This window comes from Cynocephalus volans, chromosome 2, assembly GCF_027409185.1.
Source record: "Cynocephalus volans isolate mCynVol1 chromosome 2, mCynVol1.pri, whole genome shotgun sequence".
Lineage (NCBI taxonomy): Eukaryota > Metazoa > Chordata > Mammalia > Dermoptera > Cynocephalidae > Cynocephalus > Cynocephalus volans.
This window is the reverse complement of record NC_084461.1, coordinates 143140118-143154309: the sequence shown is the minus strand read 5'-3', so window position 1 is coordinate 143154309 and position 14192 is coordinate 143140118. Positions and strand designations below refer to the sequence as shown.

The window sequence follows — 14192 nt, the reverse complement described above, 5'->3', positions numbered from 1 at the left end:
GAGACACCCGAAAAATTCACAGCCCGCGAGCTGCAAAACTGCCTCCGGCAACTACCGAAACTTACCAGACGCTGTAGTTGTTTTTATCTTAACGATAGGACAACACAGATTTTACTCTTGATGCTCTTGTGGGGTGGCTTTTCTATATTATTAGATATGTATATATTATACATATATATGCTTTTCCTTTTTCCCCTTTAATTTTTTTTTTTTTTTTTTTTTTTTTTAACAAGGAAATCTGCTCGGTCCCCGGCAGCCGCCGCTGCCCCTTTGATGTTTTGGTACGCCGTGCGCATGCGCCTCACATTAGAATTACTGCACTGGGCAGACTAAGTTGGATCGCCTCTCTTCAGTGAAACCCTCAATCCCATCAAAAACTAAAGGGATGTGGAGAGTCCGGAAAAGGGGCTACTTTGGGATTTGGTCATTCCCCTTAATAATCGCCGCTGTCTGTGCGCAGAGGTAAGTGTACCGAGCATTTCTTTCCCCTTTCTCACTTTGCAGGGCTCTGTCTGCATACCTCTGTGAGCAGGGATTTGTAGTAAGGATGAGATAAAGACACTGTGCTGGTTTCCTTACTGATGCCTGTTTATTGTCATTTCTTTTTTTAGTGTCAATGACCCTAGTAATATGTCGCTGGTTAAAGAGACGGTGGATAGGCTCCTGAAAGGCTATGACATTCGTCTGAGACCAGATTTTGGAGGTAATGGGGTTGCCTTGTAGATAAGAACAGTCCAGCTATAACCGGAGCTGTCTTTTGAGCCCCTAGTTGTGGGCGCATGTGGTGTACTGGACGTGGCTCTATTTTACCATACTGAGAAACTGATCCAAACTTAAGGCGATTTGTTACTATCCAGCCCTTAAGCGGTCTTTCAGTGAGACCCTCTTAGCGTGTACTCAAATTTGGTGACTGCTGTCCTTCGGCTTCACTGTTATAAATCCTTTGCTTCACTGTGCTTGCTTCCTTGAGATGCAGACCTCCTAAGTTTAGTTAATGGTGTGTCCAGAGAAACTGGCTTACGGAAGGCCATCGTGAACATTTTTGAGGACAATATGTGCAGGGAGTTGTTGAGAGGTGACATTAACCCCCCGTGCCCGCCTACTTTGGAAGAGTTCTTCTGGCCGCGGTTTAGAGTGGCTTATGTCTGTATGCTATCCAGTCTTCCAAGCCTCACAGCATGGGGCGAGAAGGGGGGAGGATACGGGGATGGGAGGGTAGAGGGAGAAATGGGAGGGTAGAGAGGGTGGGGGGCGGGGAGACCTCTCTCGCAGCCGTAGATATATGCTGATACGTCCATTTAATTTTGCTTCAGACTCATGAAGCTCAAAGAGTTAAAACCTGCACACAGAAGAAGGCGAAAGGAAAGAATGAGGGGGAGGGGGCTTCAGCGCAATATATAAAAATCCCTTGGTCTAGAAAGAGTCTTGTGCTTCTGTGAGTTATGTGTATTCACATGCTGAGACATCTGCATATGTAGACAGAGCTGGAATCCCTCGCCCATCAGCACACGTGTGTGCATATTCAACAGAGCATTTCCTAAAGGAATGAATGCCTGCCACTCTTTAACAAAGGAGCAGGGAATTGAAGAATTTGAGGGTGAACAGTGGAGAGGGTTTTTAGGAAGAGTGTCACATGCCTAGGGACAACTCTTGCTAAGAATGAATGAAGTTCGGGGGAAATCACGTGGCTGGCCATCTTGGTTTGCAGGTCCCCCAGTGGCTGTGGGAATGAACATTGACATCGCCAGCATCGACATGGTTTCTGAAGTTAATATGGTGAGTATTGAGGTTTATGGCTATGTCTCTGCAGACCTTTATTTCGGGACAGAGAGGAGGAGGGAGCCAGCTTTTGGGGGTGGGTTGTGCGTGAGTTTCTGTATGAGATGAGGGAGAATTCACTGTGTTTGAGGTTACAGAGTTGGCTCTTTGTGGTCCCTGGTTCAGATTCCTGGGACTTGGCACAGAGCGAGTATAATGCATCACATACTGACGCGTAAAACTCAGCCACATGCAGGAAACACCCTGTGGAAGCCACATTTCTTGAGGCTCAATGGGAAACCCAGTTCATCAAGTCATTTTATGGGTTTGGAATGGAGTCAGGGGAAGAGGGAAAGGTCTTGTTTTGACATTTAACAGAGAGTATAATACACAAACTAAACTGTAACAAAGACCCTGAGATTCTGATACCACTTGTTGCTTTCGGAAATCACCTCTTTACAGCTAATGGCAAGCCCCTCCCCCGCAACCCCATTGTTTGCTGTCTCCTCTAACCCCTCCTGCCCACCAAAAGAAAATGAAATTTGGCCACCCTGTTTCCAAAAGGCAGACTCAGACCCATGTGTTATATTTGCTCACTTCTGCAGTGTTGTTCACTGCATTTCCTAAGGTCGTATGATTTATTGACAGCAGCACTCTTTAGTGGCTACCTTCTTGGACTTGGGGCAAGTGCTAAGAGAAAGGCTCTGTGTACCTGGCCAGGAAACCCGTGGGGGGTTTGCTTCATGCAGGAGCGCCCCCTGCTGCCTATGTTGGATCACTGCCGATATGCAAGACAATGACAAGTTTCCCAGATACCCGCACTTGCTTGGGGCATTTCTCTAGTGACTTTTCTACTCTGTGTTTTTAAAGTTTTACCCTTTGGAAAAGTTTCTGTAGATAGGCCACATTTTAATGTAAAGTGCCATTGTTACTTTAAATCCTGATAGCACATCACATTTCAGAGGATTGTGTTATAGTATAGTTCTGTTTAGAAATTGGATGAATTATTAAAGAAGAGGGTGTAACGTGTAAGCTTTTATGCAAAGCACTTCTAAGCCAGCCATCAGGACTTGAAAGTTAGCTCTCAATGTTACACACATTTCCATATTCCCAGAATTCAGACAAAGGGGAAGCTCGAATAACCAGCATAGTCCTTGTGCACTGTCCAAAGAAAACTGACAGTCCTGAAGTGTCACAAGATTCTGAAGCATCCTGCGAATACTCGAGGGAATATTCAACTATTTCAGTAATGCTTTAATGACATAAATCTTCTTGTATTCTAATGATTGGAAATGTTTTTATCATATAGGATATAAACATAGACTAAAGACAATATTGAATGATTCAGAACCAAAGATTTCCCACACATAATGAAAATCCCCTTTGTGGATAGAGAATGTTTCTTTCTTTGGAAATTATTTAATTTCCCAGATATACAAGTGTTCTCTTTTGTGAGATTTGAGAGGTCTTTTATCAGTTTACATTTTGAGTTTCATCATAAAAATTTTAAAAAATGTCCCAATGTGAGTGCCTCCTAAGTCCCAGGTACTTGAATCTAAATTGTATTGCTAAAAACAAAGAAATATAGAAGTCAAGTGTGTTTCTCTGTGTCCTACATGTGGCTGAATCAGATCCCTTTCTTTTGCATTTTGCTTCGTATATGCGCTTCTCTCCCTTGTAAGTTTTATTTTACCACCTTCCTCTTTAGAGCGTCACAAAAATGAGATTTTATAAAAAAAAAAAAAAAACTAAAACATTTAGAAACCAAAGAGGCAGTCATGAGATGACTACAAGTTGCTGTAAGGTTAGCTAAGAATTCAGATGTATTATATCCTAAAACTGTTTAGAATGACAGAGTTTTTATTTTGTTTTGCCTTCTTAAGTTTTGTTCATTTTTCATCTGCATGCAACATTTTGGAGAGATATCTAAGGTGGACACAATGCCAAGACCTGCTAGTCAAAAAATAGATCCAGCTAGGGGGAGGTGTCACCACTTAAAGCTATTTACTGTTGCTGAAAAATCATGAGATGTTGAAAGTGCAAAAACAAATGTCAGGTTGTAAATGGGACAACACTGCAGCATTAATGATCAGTACCAAGTGTAAAAAATTCCCAGCCAGATTCCTTTCTTAGCCTAATGCTAACACCCATGAATTTGTCCAGCCACATTTTGACTTGTTAGAAAATTAACATTTATTTCAGCAAGCAATCTTAATGACCTAAGATTAATCCTTCAAAGAAAAATTTTGTAATGTATTTTGTTATTTTTAAAAAATCATTATTTACTTTGAAGCAACAGATGGGAAGTCCCATGACTTGTGTCTAAATACATGGCTGTGGTATGTTGTCCCCTGTTTACAGGTTTAAATGTGTTAGGATCTTTTCAGTAGATTCATTTCTGAAAGAATGGTTTATTGATTATTTAAGTGAAACCACAAAATTGATTAATGCACACATTTCTGCCTCATTATCCTTTGTGGACTGGAATCTCTGATAACTGTAACTTTCTCTTATTACAGCATGTCTTCCTTTAAAGAATGGTAGGCATTACACCATTTATATTGTCATTGACTCATTTGTACTGAAGGAGTAAATGTCCATGTCAATGTGATGCTCCTTGTAAATGACAATGATGGAAATATCCTGAACTGAATCAGGAGTCTTGGATGCTAATTCCACTTCTGATGCTTAGTCATCCTGAAGATATTCACGGCCAGACAGGGCTCAATTTCATCACCTATTAAAAGGAAGTAATAGTCCCATTTTACCTATCTTAGGTGACTACCAGAATTAATACAGTGATATATGTGAATGTATTGGTGTTTTATAAACCTAACTTAATGAAGACTGAATGCCAGGCTATTGCTCAAGCAGCCCAATGTTCCCTCAAGTTGCTGCCCTAAGTGTGCTTTGGCTAATAATCTATCTTAGTGGGTATTAGTTTCCTTATGATTGAAATGAGAAAGGACACGTTAAGTTGGCTTCCAGCTCAAAGTTACATGTGTCTCTGGCTTGGTTTGTTATAATAACTCTGTTGGGTGTAAAGAAGCTCCAGGAAAACATGGAAAATGCACGTTCCAGGAAAAACATGAGAAAAATGCAGAATTCCTAAATAGCATGCAGTTGTGAGTTCTTACTTAGGAGGGTAGTGATGACATCTGAGCGACGTGACTCAGGTGACCGTCAGCCCAATGGTAGACCTTTGGAAGAATGTGATCTCAATTAGAATTCTCTTGAGCATAAAGCTTGGCTTTGGAATACAATATTTTTAGATGTCTTGGTTAAATTGGCAGGAATATTTTTGTTAAGATGCTTTGATGAAAAGTGCATTTTAAGATTCAAATTTGGCTCTGAGGATTATGAACAGAAATAGATTTCTCTTCATTTAAAGCAGATTCTTTTCCATCTTGAAACAACACATTTGCCAACCAAAGAGTGAAGCAATATTTCACTTTTCAGGAAAGAGTTCTAGTAAACAGATACACAAATTACCTTTTTACGGAATGGCAAATGGAGAAAAGTGCTGCTTGCTATTTTTTTTTTTAAACAGATGTTTTTTGCATCACCAGCTGCACAGTTTAAAATTCCATTCAACAAATACTTATTTAGCAGCTACTATGATCCAGGCATGTGTTAGGTTTTATGGACATCGAGCAGTGAACAAGACTAACCTGTCCTCTGACCTCATGAAATTTCATATGTAGGTGTTCACTATTTTTAAATGCAGGTTCTTTACTGTACTTGAAATTAGCTTAAGTCTTATCTTTTCTTTAAAACCTTTTTTGAGCAGTCAGATAAGTGCCTAGTGGTCTCTGTCTCCTAGTAGTTCTTTTGTCTTTTGTAGATTTCAACATTCATTTGGTAGTTCAAGTTGTCTTCTATTTTCTATACTTATTCTGTCTTCCTCCATCATGTTTATAAATTACATCTATACAAGGTCATTGTGTCTCTCCTCATGTGATTGTGCTGTATATACCAATGATTGTTTGGATATTTGAATCCTGGTGAGTGTCACAAATACTGAGTAAAAATTTAAATTTCATAGGAGTAATTTATTATTATTCACTATACACTGTACTATATATGTAGGGAAATAGAGCATAGAATCATAGTCCACATCTTCAAGGCATTCACCATTTAAACCAACAAGTGTAGAAAGAATCACAATTTAGGGTTGTGAGTGCTTTGAAAGAGGAAATACACAGGACATAGTATGAATATAGAATACTGATATATTATGTAGAAATTAGCCAGGGGAAGAAGGGGTTAGAAGTCTGTGGACAGATGTTCCAAGCAGGAAAAAATGGCATATAGGAGGGTATAACACAGGAACCATAAAAGGTGTTAAGGATTTCCAAGTACATACCTTAAAAAGGCTAGTGTCGAAATAAAGAGGGGATGAGTCGATGTTGAAGTCCTAGAAGGCGACCAAATTATGAAGACCATTTTGTGTCTTGCTCAAGAGTTTAATTTTTGCCCAAAAGGCTGTAGGGCCCCATGAAAGTATGTCAGCAGGAGAATAGCATGAAGAGATGCACACCTCTGGAAGATAGCTGAAGTATGGCAGTTGGACTGAAGTGGAGCAAGACCAAAGGCTGGAAAATGAGATCAAAACCTGCTGCAAAATTCCAGCAAAACCAATGACAAAGATAGGGAAGTAAAGGAGAAGATATAAAACCAGGGTATTTACAAGGTAGAAGGACTTATAAATACTTAGTGACAGGACCTGGTGAATCCCAAGTTTCTGATGGTGTCATTTATTGACACGGGGAAGACAGGAAGGGAAGTGGGGTTGTAGGGGAGTGGCTGAGGCATGTGGGGATGGCATGTTCAGTTTGGGAAATGTTGATTTTTGTATACACATGGAATCTCCAAGTGGAGATAACCAGGAGGTGATTGGAAAATATATGTCACCGCTGAAGAAGTCATGAGCAGAGGGATGGACTTGAACACTGTCAGCATATAAGTAGTACTTAGAGAAAATTAAAAAGGGGAAATGGGAAGACAGCTAAGAATGAAGTGATCTGGTGAGCACTGTAATTTAAGTGATGGAAAACTGAAAAGGAGTCCACAAAGGAGATTAGTAAGTAGCTAGCAGCAGTTAGAGAGTTAGTACAAGAACCTCCAGATGATAATGTCTCAGAAGCTGAGGCCCAAAAGGTTAAAAGAGGAGGAAATGGTCAATTGTGTCAGATACCACAACAATCAGAGAAAATACGTTGTGAGACTTGTCTACCAGATGTAGCAACAGGAGCTCAATGGTAAAATGTAGCAAGAAGAGTTTTAGTGGTTGAAGACTACAGTTTTGAAAAGTTTGGATCTGAAGGGAAGTGGAGAGAGGGAAATTGCTGAAAGGAGTTGTATATAATTTAAACGAGAAATAACCACTAGAAGGGAGTGCTCTGAAGATACAAAGTGGGGGTGGAATCGGGTAGCAAGACAGGAGGCTAAAGGCTTTCTTGCCTGAAGACCTATATATTCTCTGTGATGTAGGAGACACTATCCAGATTAGAGGAGGTTAAAACTGGCTGCTGTGGAGAATAGGTAAGTGAGGTCCCTCAGGAATCATGAAGGATGATGGAGGGGGTGTGAATACTCCGTGACCACAGGCAGGCTTCATTCTGAATAAGTTATACTTAGAGGCTCTCTGACCCAATTTTAGCAAGCTGGTATTTTCTCTTCCCTCTCCTCTCCCTTCTTCTCTTGCTCCTCTCTGTTGTCTTCTCCTCCTCCCCTTCCACAGTGCTAAAGATTGTTCATCATCATGTAACACTAATATAATAAAATAATTATAGTTACAGTTTATCGAGTCCTTAACAGGTGCAGGGACTGTGTTAATGTGTGTTATCTCAACCAATCTCCCTATAAAAACCACGATGGCTACTATCAACCTATTTACAAAAGGGGAATCTGAGGTCCAGAGAGGTTAAGTGTCTTGTTTGAGGTCTCACAGCTAGCATATGACTGCCTTCCCATCCCTCCGTCTTAGCCATCTAGCTATACTGCACTTTTAAATGTAGCAAAGCCACATTTCTGATCATTTTCATTCCATGAGGACCCTATTTTGTTGTAGTTGCTGTTTGTTTTTATTCTTTAAAAAAAAAAAAAAACAGTGGGTAGATCAAATAAACTACTCCTTCATGAGATGGTATTATTGCTTCTTTTCCTCTCCACCTTGAAAAAATATCTTAATTTCATTAAAATGATTTTTAAAGTAGGTACCTTATTCAATGTGTATTAAATGTGAGATGTGGTCCCTGTCCTTGAGAAACTTATATTTTATATTACATCTATTGAGCACAGTTTAAACCAAGCAATAAAGTAAGATTTATATGAGATCTTGAACAGTTGAGAATGTTGCTTATGTCATAGTTTCTTTCATTGTGAATGGGTGCCATTTGTTAACTTGTCTAATAATTTTTCCGTTGCTTCAGCAAAATCTGTCAGGTAATCATTAAGGCCAATAATTTATGATAAATAACTGCCATGAAATGTTGACTGGTATATGTTAAAAACTGTAAACTGTCAGTGGTTTTAGGCCCTTGGCAGGCACCGTATAAAAAGGCCTTTCCCTTTTTTTTCTCCTTTTATTATTAAGATCTCATTTTCAATTGAACATTTTTATATTGAGTGAATTTTTGTGCTTTCTGATAAATTGCTCCTGAAAATGATTCTTTTAAAAGTGGTTGCATTTTTTTCTTCTCTTCCCTAATCTTTTCTCTCTCCACCCCACATAACATAAATTCAGTTCATTATAAAATTACATCTCTAGAAGACTTATGTCATCTATTTTTAAAAGAACTGTGCCACTTGATAGTGGCAGTTTCTAAATCTATTTCACTTGGTTAATTCTCAGAGCAGATTCTTTCCTCTTGCTGGACTGCAGCATGATGTAAAGACTTCACTATGGGCTTGCCCTGCAAGACAAAGCATTGTGCATTGTGAGGTGTTTAACAGCCTCCCTGGCCTTTACATACTAGATAGAGGTGCCCCCGAAGTTCAGAAAACCAAAATTGTCTTCAGACATTGCCAAATGTGTCCTGGTGGGCAAAATTGTCCCCAGTTGAGAACCTCTGGTATAGAAAACGGTGTTGTGTCATTTTCTCCAGTCAAGGAGAGAAAATGAGATTTTCTTATTGAGTAGTGGTCTCTGTGCTTACTCACCATTTTTATTTATGTTTAGTGGAACAGTATGGGAAAAATAATATAAAATACTGCAAACATCAAAGGCAAATGTCCACATCTCCATCACGTTCTTAAAACCATGTTTTAATTTGCCTATGTTACCTTCTAGTTCTTATCTATTCTCTTATTCATATTTCACGCATCGTATTTAGTTATTTCATAGGTAGAATATTATATTCTACATTTTCACTTAGACTGTATTTTCACAGTTTTATTCTTAAAAAATACATACCACTACTACCACCATTGTAAACTGCTGTGTATTTTTCCACTTTCTTTCTATGATCTTACAAACATATGCAAACCTATAAGCATTTGACAATTTCCTTTTTGCTTATGTCTGTTTTTTTCAAAACAGGAGTCTATTACATGCATTTTGAAATTAGCCATAATTATAGCTATAGATTACTAGAAAATAAAAGAACATATTATTTACTTATGCACAGTTAATAACAATATGAGCATCACATGCAAACTAGAGAACTGAATTTAAATACCGTACAAATAGAAATCTACTTTTTAAGTTTTATATATTAATTTGACTCATATTTACACGGTTACTTTTCACTCTGTTTGTATCCTGATATTCCTCAGTTTTTCTAAATTCGCTTTACATTTTTTGATGGCGTAAAAATACTTTGAAATGGATTGTTAAAAGAGGAAGAAGGAATTAGATGGTTATGAGTTTTAGATAAAAACACAAGATTTGTATGTTGCTTCTAGTAGTGCTTCTTATTTACAAAATATGTATTTTATTAAATAAGCAGTGAAGTGGGTTTATAATTATCCTGTCCTGATTTATAAGGAAAAATATGGGAGGATGTTTTTAGTCCATTGGCTCTTGCTGGTGTTCTTTTTGTTACCATTCTTGCCAAGTCTCATTTCTTGCTCTATAATTTGGCACCTAGTGCCTATTTACCTGCCAAGAAGTCTTGACTTAGAAGTAATCGTTTGGGCAATGGAAGATGAAATAACTTCTCTCCTAACACAACAATAGCAAAAATTAAATGAATGAAGTTTTTAAGGTGCATATGCATGTATCTTAGAAAAGGGATACATAAGTAAGCCATGAAGGAAGATCAGGGATTTTGAAGTGTGCAAATGTATGAACAGCATTTGCATGCATCCCTGATGCCTGGCACAGCCTGTCATTTAGTACATGCTCAACAAATAGGGTCTGAATTTGTTGGAGGACCATCATATACCAGGCTACCAGGAAATACTTATCAAGTGCTAACTTAACTGGCACTATACCAATTAGGCTGTATTAAAGACGGATATGAGGCAGTTCTTACACAAGGGTTGATGCTCTCTCTAGAATCTAGAAGGATTAATCTTAACTTCCTGAGAAGGGAAAAGAAGAGTTGATGGAGAGAAGAATATTTCAGATGGTGCGACAGGAGAGTAGTGTATCCCGGGAGAGAAGTGTATCCCTCAGGTAGAGGACTTGAAATACAAGACAGGAGCTACAGTTTTACAGTGATTCTCAAACTTTGCTGTACAAGAGAATCATCTGAGTCCAGTGTTAATAATATTTTCCGGGGCCTGATCCGAGAATCTGATTCAGTAGTTCTGAGACGGGGTTCAGGACCTTGCGTGTTTAAAAGCTCTCTAGGTGACTCGGACACAGGTCCTACTTGGGGGTGGAGGTACTTGCTGTTTTAGGAGCACTAGTTTAATAGTGTAGTTGAAAGCTAATATCTGTAATTTAAAAATTGGGTGACATTTGACCAGACTGTAGTTGTAATATTGGCTTTTGCAATGATAAAGATCCAAGTATTCTTAATGGGTGGGATTTGTAGATTTCATGGAAGAGGGAGAACTTAAACTGAACAAGAAGGATCAGTACAATTCAAGTAGATGACAATAAGGAGAACGTTCCTGTGGGAGAGTGCAGTGGGGCATAAACAGTATGAAGAAAGCCATTGCATGCTAGTGATAATAATGTTGCAAAGGTAAAAATTTAGGGTGTGTTTGACTATCTCATTTAATGCTCACAAAAATCCTGTGAACTAGGTAACAGTCTTCCCTTTTATGAATCTGGAAACTTAGGCCTAGAGAGGTTATATCATTTCTGAGATTGCACAGCTAATAAGTGGACAGGAACGATATGGTGTGTATGCAGAGTGAAGCTTAATTGTGAGGTACCTTGAGGACTGTGTGAAGGAGACTTGAGAATCTTGGGTAGATGCTGCAAGATGATGAGAGAATCTTAAGCATTTTCACAATGAATAAAGTGGAAGGCAGGGGACACATACTAAGGGTAAACATGAGGAAGATGAAAAACATTGTCAGCTCCGGTTTTTATTTTTAAAAAGTGCCATTTAGGATATTCACACTCATTTTATTGACACAGATGATGAAAATACTCATAATTCTACATGTGGAAAGGGTGAATGAAGCTTGTGAAATGGGGGAGGGATGAACACCTAGCACAGTGTTTGGTTCTGTGAATAAATAATAGCTGCATCAGTTATTAGTTTAAGATGTCTGAAAAATATCAAGGAACACTGACATTGTTTTAGTATACACATTAGAATAATATGATTTGTCTATTCGTTCCTCATTTAAAAGATTGTTATTTATTTGTTTAGTAGTAGTGGTGGTATTACATGTTTATACATAGAGGAAATGCCACTGAAACAGCTTCCTGAAAATTGTTTATGGCTGTGTAATTATAGTGCTTGAAATACATGCTTACACTTAAGGGCTGACTGATTGAGCATCCTGTGCTTGCTGCTTTAAAGAGCAATAATTCAGTGCTCAGCTGGTGCAAGAGCGCTGAATCAAAATTTCAAAAAATGTTAATCTACAGACCTCTGCATGACTCTCTTTTAATTAAATAGGTAGTCTCTAAAAGTCAATTTTCAGTCTATTTTATTTGTTTTAGATAGCAATATTATTGCTATCTAAATCCTGTTATTTTGACCTAAGCACTTCAGGTAGAGAAAGACTTATTAGTTATACATCTGTTATAGTTTCATAACAGATATATAATTACTATGTAATTACTAATTTATTTATATATAACGTTGATATATATATATATATTAATATGTAATGATATGTATAAATTACATCCCTCAGTATCTATGAGGGATTGGTTCCAGGACCCTTGCAGACACCAAAATTTGCAGATGCTCAAGTCCCTGATATAAAATGGCCTAGTATTTGCATATAACGTACACACATCCTCCATATACTTTAAATAATTTCCATATTACTTATAATACCTAATAAAATGTAAGTGCTATGTAAGTAGTTGTTATACTGTATTATTTAGGGAACAATGACAAGAAAAATAGTCTGTACATGTTCAGTACAGGGCAATTTTTCTTTCAAATATTTTTGAGTCTTGGTTGGTTGAATTCACTAATGGAGAACCCATGGATATGGTGGGTCGATTGTACATGTAGTTATAAATCTATTTATTAATAAATTCTGTTATTTTGACCCAATCACTTCAGATAGATAGGAAGATTTCACTATAGATAATTACTGGAGTTTTAAATCTTATGTAATAACTTAATTTTAAAAAATCCTTTTTACAGTGCAAGTTTCATGAAAATGTGCTTTGTGTAAAAATGACATCTAATGTTTGTGTTTTAGTAGAATGTAACAGTTTCATAAATAGGCCCCCTTATTTTGCAAGTAATTCATACATACACACACATAGATGTGTTACGTGTATACGTAGATACATATATATGTACACATACATATGAATGCTTATGTACCTAGATTGTGTTACATATAAGTTTATTATTTTTGAACTGAAAGAGTGAAAAATAATTTATAACTTTGACCACCCAGACATCCATTCCTGTATGAGCCTCTAGTAATAGCTAATTGCTTTTGAGCTCCTATGTGCTAAATACTTCAGGTCAAGATGTATATCATGTTTTAGCTAACTAAAGCCTCACAATAACTTAATAACTTGAGGACTCTTTCTGTGCTCATTTTACGGAAAAGTAAACTAAGATTTGAGTAATTAACTTGCCCAAGGTCACTTAACTAGTAAGCAGCATTGCTGAGACTTGAGCCTCTGTCTACTTGACTTGCTTAACACATGTATATTTATTATTTATCTAAGTACTAATATGTAATATATATTGTTAAGCATACCCACAATAGAAATTTAAAGTAAATTTGGTCAAGTAAATAAGGAAGTTAAAATATTTTAATATCATCATCACCTTGACACTGGTTTATAGTTTTTCGTTTCTCATGAAAATAATAATGTAGTGAATAATAATAGAAAATTAAAGGCTGTTTTATTCTGCATATTATTATTATTATTATTATTATTATTATTATTTTGTCTTTTTGTGACCGGTAAGGGAATCGCAACCCTTGGCTTGGTGTCACCCACACCACGCTCAGCCAGTGAGCGCACCGGCCATCCCTATATAGGATCTGAACCCACCGGCCATCCCTATATAGGATCTGAACCCACGGCGGGAGCGCCGCTGCACTCCCAAGCACTGCACTCTCCGGAGTGCGCCACGGGGCTGGCCCTTATTCTGCATATTATGATGCTAATGTGAAATATTGTATTGTAGGGCTTGTAATATAGATAAATCTAAGGTGATCACTGCTTTCTATGAATTCTTATCTTGCAACCTCTAAAGCATCAACATAAAAAAATTGTAATGTTGTAGAGGGTGTGCTATTTTCATCTGTCCCAAGAGGGAGCATTTATTTTAAAATAAGTATTGAATTTTTCAGCTTCTTGGGACTATAACTCAACTAGATGGACAAAAGACTATATGATTTAACATAGTTTTTGAGAGGGTTCACTTTTCATCAACTGTACATTTTTCAAGAAATATTTTTAAAAATTAATTCAAATGAAATGATTTATGGATCATTTTAAAGAATATCATAAAGTAATATCTTTAGATATTAAAGAGTATTAGATATGCATGAGCAGGTACCAATTATTAGGCTGTAAACTCTATTTACTGTTTCTGTGTTCTTATTGTTGAAAGTACCATGCTCCAAAAAATGAAATTTAAGTGTTTTTTCTCTGTTTTCCTTGACCTCCAGCCAGAGAACCTTTTCAAGACTGATTTCGTAAATGTGTATTTCTGTTTCTTTTGCCAAGTGGACATTTGAATTAACAGACTGAAGATCTCTTGAAGTGTTCTCTGATCAGTTGTGTGCATCATTTATTTTTTAAGCACCATTAAGCCAGAATGCCTTCCACACTGGTGGGGCTTATCTGCTAGACTGTGAATTTGTATCTG

The 14192-nt window shown here is 37.5% G+C and overlaps 1 protein-coding gene across 3 annotated transcripts in view; it reads left to right on the top strand.

Moving 5' to 3' along the window:
* Nucleotides 1–385: 385 nt before the first annotated feature.
* GABRB2 (gamma-aminobutyric acid type A receptor subunit beta2) overlaps nucleotides 386–14192 on the top strand; it is a 246709-nt gene continuing 232902 nt past the window's right edge. For all 3 annotated transcript variants that reach the window (XM_063087001.1, XM_063087000.1, XM_063086999.1), the window contains exons 1-3: nucleotides 386–462; nucleotides 612–703; nucleotides 1709–1776. In XM_063087001.1, coding sequence (XP_062943071.1) covers nucleotides 386–462; nucleotides 612–703; nucleotides 1709–1776 — 237 coding nt within the window. The remainder of the gene's footprint in view (nucleotides 463–611; nucleotides 704–1708; nucleotides 1777–14192) is intronic.